This window comes from Chaetura pelagica, unplaced genomic scaffold, assembly GCF_000747805.2.
Source record: "Chaetura pelagica isolate M959 unplaced genomic scaffold, ChaPel_1.0 scaffold925, whole genome shotgun sequence".
NCBI lineage: Eukaryota > Metazoa > Chordata > Aves > Apodiformes > Apodidae > Chaetura > Chaetura pelagica.
In genome coordinates this window covers 12,390-15,605 of record NW_009953410.1, presented here as the reverse complement: position 1 = coordinate 15,605, position 3,216 = coordinate 12,390, and the positions used below count along the sequence as shown (strand labels likewise).

General features: G+C 55.4%; 1 protein-coding gene across 1 annotated transcript in view; it reads right to left on the bottom strand.

The window, feature by feature from the left end:
• Positions 1 to 531: 531 nt before the first annotated feature.
• LOC104389466 (receptor-type tyrosine-protein phosphatase T-like) overlaps positions 532 to 3,216 on the bottom strand; it is a 12,843-nt gene continuing 10,158 nt past the window's right edge. The window contains exons 18-22 of the mRNA XM_009998462.1: positions 2,842 to 2,976; positions 2,343 to 2,468; positions 1,617 to 1,774; positions 1,194 to 1,329; positions 532 to 606 (exon numbers count right to left, since the gene is read on the bottom strand). Of these exons, the coding sequence (XP_009996764.1) occupies positions 532 to 606; positions 1,194 to 1,329; positions 1,617 to 1,774; positions 2,343 to 2,468; positions 2,842 to 2,976 (630 nt within the window). The remainder of the gene's footprint in view (positions 607 to 1,193; positions 1,330 to 1,616; positions 1,775 to 2,342; positions 2,469 to 2,841; positions 2,977 to 3,216) is intronic.

Genomic DNA, 3,216 nt, shown 5'->3' with positions numbered 1-3,216 from the left:
GGTGGGAAGGAACAGTCTAGCCCTACAGGACTGTGGATTGTTTTCCCACAAAGCTGTTGGGCTTCATGCTTCTCCCAAAGTCATACAGATAGCCTGCACCTCATGGACTTTACAGTGGTTTGAAGCTACCCTGATAAAACACAGTTTAGGTGTTAGCCCCCTTTCCTTGGGGCTAACTGAAGGGACAAGGGAGCCTGGATAGGCCAGCTGGGGATCTTTCCATCCCTGGCACAGACAGGGCAAATCCTGGTGCCCCTGCTCTGATTTGTATTCTTGGGCTGTGATTCCAAGTAAGTCCCTGTGCAAACTTGGGACAAAGGGCTAGGTTCCAGCTTCAAAGCCTGACCACAATTCAGAGATAGACCAGCCTGTGCTCTCCAGCTGCAGAGGACCCTTCAGGTGGCTTTTCAGGGGGAGTAAAGCGTCTTTGGGCTGTGCACACCCATCTTCTCTCCTCTGTTTGCCACTGTTATTGATGGTGGACTGCCAAACAAGTCGAAGTCCTGGCAGAGAAGGGCTGCAACCATGCCTCTACTTGAAATTCCCATAGGTTTCAAATGAGTTCAGGTAACTGAGGGCTAGTTCGTAGCAGAGCCCATACTGCTCCTGTGGACAGAAGGATGCACATGAGTACCTGGTACCCCAACACCTACAATGGAAGGGCAGCCTCATTTCACCAACAGCTTCCTAAGCAAGCCAGGGGTAATACAGCCCACTCTCCTCCTCCCAGTCAGAACCCACCTTTCCTGACTGAGGAAACACAGGCATGTGCTCCAGTAGCTGAGAGTTGGGATACCAAAAGCTGGAGCCAGCTGGTCTCAGGAGGAGAGCTAGTGTCCGTGGCATGACGTGTCTGCTGCTCACTCCCATCTGGGGTTCTCAACCTATGATTGCTTCTGGCATCCAGACTGGGTGCACTCACCCATGTAGCCCCTGCTGAGCAGGCAGGGTGGACAAGAAAGGGGCAACTCATCCCACAGGATACTTCAGTGCCTATCTGGTTCTGCAGAACCTACCCCTGAGAGACTGTGTATGTCCCAACAGCAGAAAACAGGGTTTTTAGAGCTCTCTTCTGCCCCTGCTGTCCTCTGGATGATCTGAGCATGTAGGTGCTAGTGCAGCACTAGGACAGTTCAGGCTATGGCTTTTGCTCTGGTGTTGCCATCCTGGCTGGGTTTGAATTCAGCACCTACCACGTCTTTAATGAGCTGTCTCCGCCGCTTTTTCAGCATCCTCACAGCCTGGGATACATCCACCAGCCCCTCGCTTTGGATCTGCTCACACAGGAAACTAGCAGCACAGAAAATCCCGCTCCGGCTGGCACCATCCCTGTGGAAGAGAGCAAGAGGAGCATCACTTACTCTGAGATCACCTGGCAGGGCTGAGCCTCTGAGGTTTCCCACTAGACTCGCGGGCTCTCAGGATGATCTTGTCCACAGATCCTGCCCCCAGCCAGCCTCCACAGGAAAGCCTTCCTTCCTGAACACAGGTGAATTCACGTCCATGTGTCCACCCTGCACCTGAGCTGAGGATGCTGCTGTTGCCCAAGGTCACTGATGCAGCCTGGGCTGACCTTGTGCTGTGCCACAGCTGCTCCTCTAAGAGGCATCACTTACGAGCAGGTGACGAGGATATGTCCGTCTTGGCTCTGCCGACGGTGTGTCTCCACCTTCCCTAGCAGGCTGATTATGGTGGCAGGGTACGGGGGAAGGTGCTGCTGCAGAGGCCAGTCCTTCAGTTGCCAGAACCGGACTTCCAGTGCAGACTTCTTGGGCTAGTCAGGAAGAAAGACAGTGGGTTGGGGAGAGAACAAACCCATTGGCATCATGGAGGGAAGGGAGGGACAGCATGTGTCAGGCACACTGGATCAAGGGAGCAGCTCCACAGTGGGATGGCCCAGTCCCAGACCTTGCTCTTCTCCAATTAGTGTTCTGAGATTGGCAGACAGACAGAACAAGGTAACAGCTGAGCACGATGTGCATCTCAGACTGATGCCAGTGCAGTGCCCAGCTACCTGTAACAGCTGTACCCATCCACGAGTCAATACCAAGATGCACAGACCTATGGCTGCTGTCCTCCAAGTTAGAAAGGTACAAAAATGTACCACTGCCTGCAGCCTCACTCTCTTGGGACTAACCTCTTTCCTGAGGTGAAAGGTTCTGCTCTGGCCTGTGCCCTTCCAGGACCCCACGAGATCCTTCTGATCACTATGACCTCTGCCACTCTTAGCTGTGACTTGGACTCCAAATCAAAGCTGCCTGATGCTGGCACCTGGCTAGTCCTCCCAGCTCTCGCAAAGGCTGTTCTCAAATGACTTCTCCATCTCTGTGCAAAGAGCCCACCTGCTGTCTGTTGGTGACAGCAAGTGTCCAGGCTGTGAAGCCAGCTCCAGGCTCCTCTGAGATCAGGTGGACATGGAAACGCCCATAGGTAGCTTCAGCCTGGGTGGGCCAGAAGTCCACGTAAGTCTAGGGGAGAGACACACACATGGTCACACACAGCCCCAGCCTGCACTCATGGCAGAGCCCAGCACCCACACGGGTGTGCTCACACTGGCCCATAAGCCACAGTGTGCCAAACACTCCTGTGAAGAGGACACCTGGGCAAGGGTAAGCAAAAGCCAAGGGATGTTCCCTTGCTGTCAGACTGGGGACACCCCATTGCTGTAGTGCCAAGAGTACTGGGAGTGTCCCTCACAGCTCTGCCAGGTGCAGCCCAGAAGCTTCCAAAGGGTTCCTGCAGCAAGCAGGGCTCTCCTGGGAAGAGCTGCTTGGGGTCAAAGGCAGAAAGCACACTGCCCACCCCCACAGGAGAGGGAAGGGCTGCACATGGGCTACTGACCTTGTCCAGCTCCTCAAGCTGGTTCAGCACAACCACCGACGTGCATGTGTAATCCCAGACCAGAGCCCAGAAATCCACCAGCGTGGTGGGGAAAGGCAGCTGGGTGACGATGAGTCTGTCCTCCTCGGTGTATGTCTGCAAAACACCCCAGGGTGTTGGGGAGAGAGGTCACAAAATCCACACTCCCCAAGAACCTCTCTGACAGCGGGCACAGCTCTCTGCCTCCCTCCAGCCAGGGCTCTCCAGGCCCAGGGCAGAGCCCGAGGAGATTCAGGGCACCCCAGCCCTGCTCAGAGCGGGCTTGCACCTCGTTGTGCCCGCAGCGTATCACACCCGGGCTCTGCTTCCCGCAGGCAAAAGCCAGCGGCTTGTGCG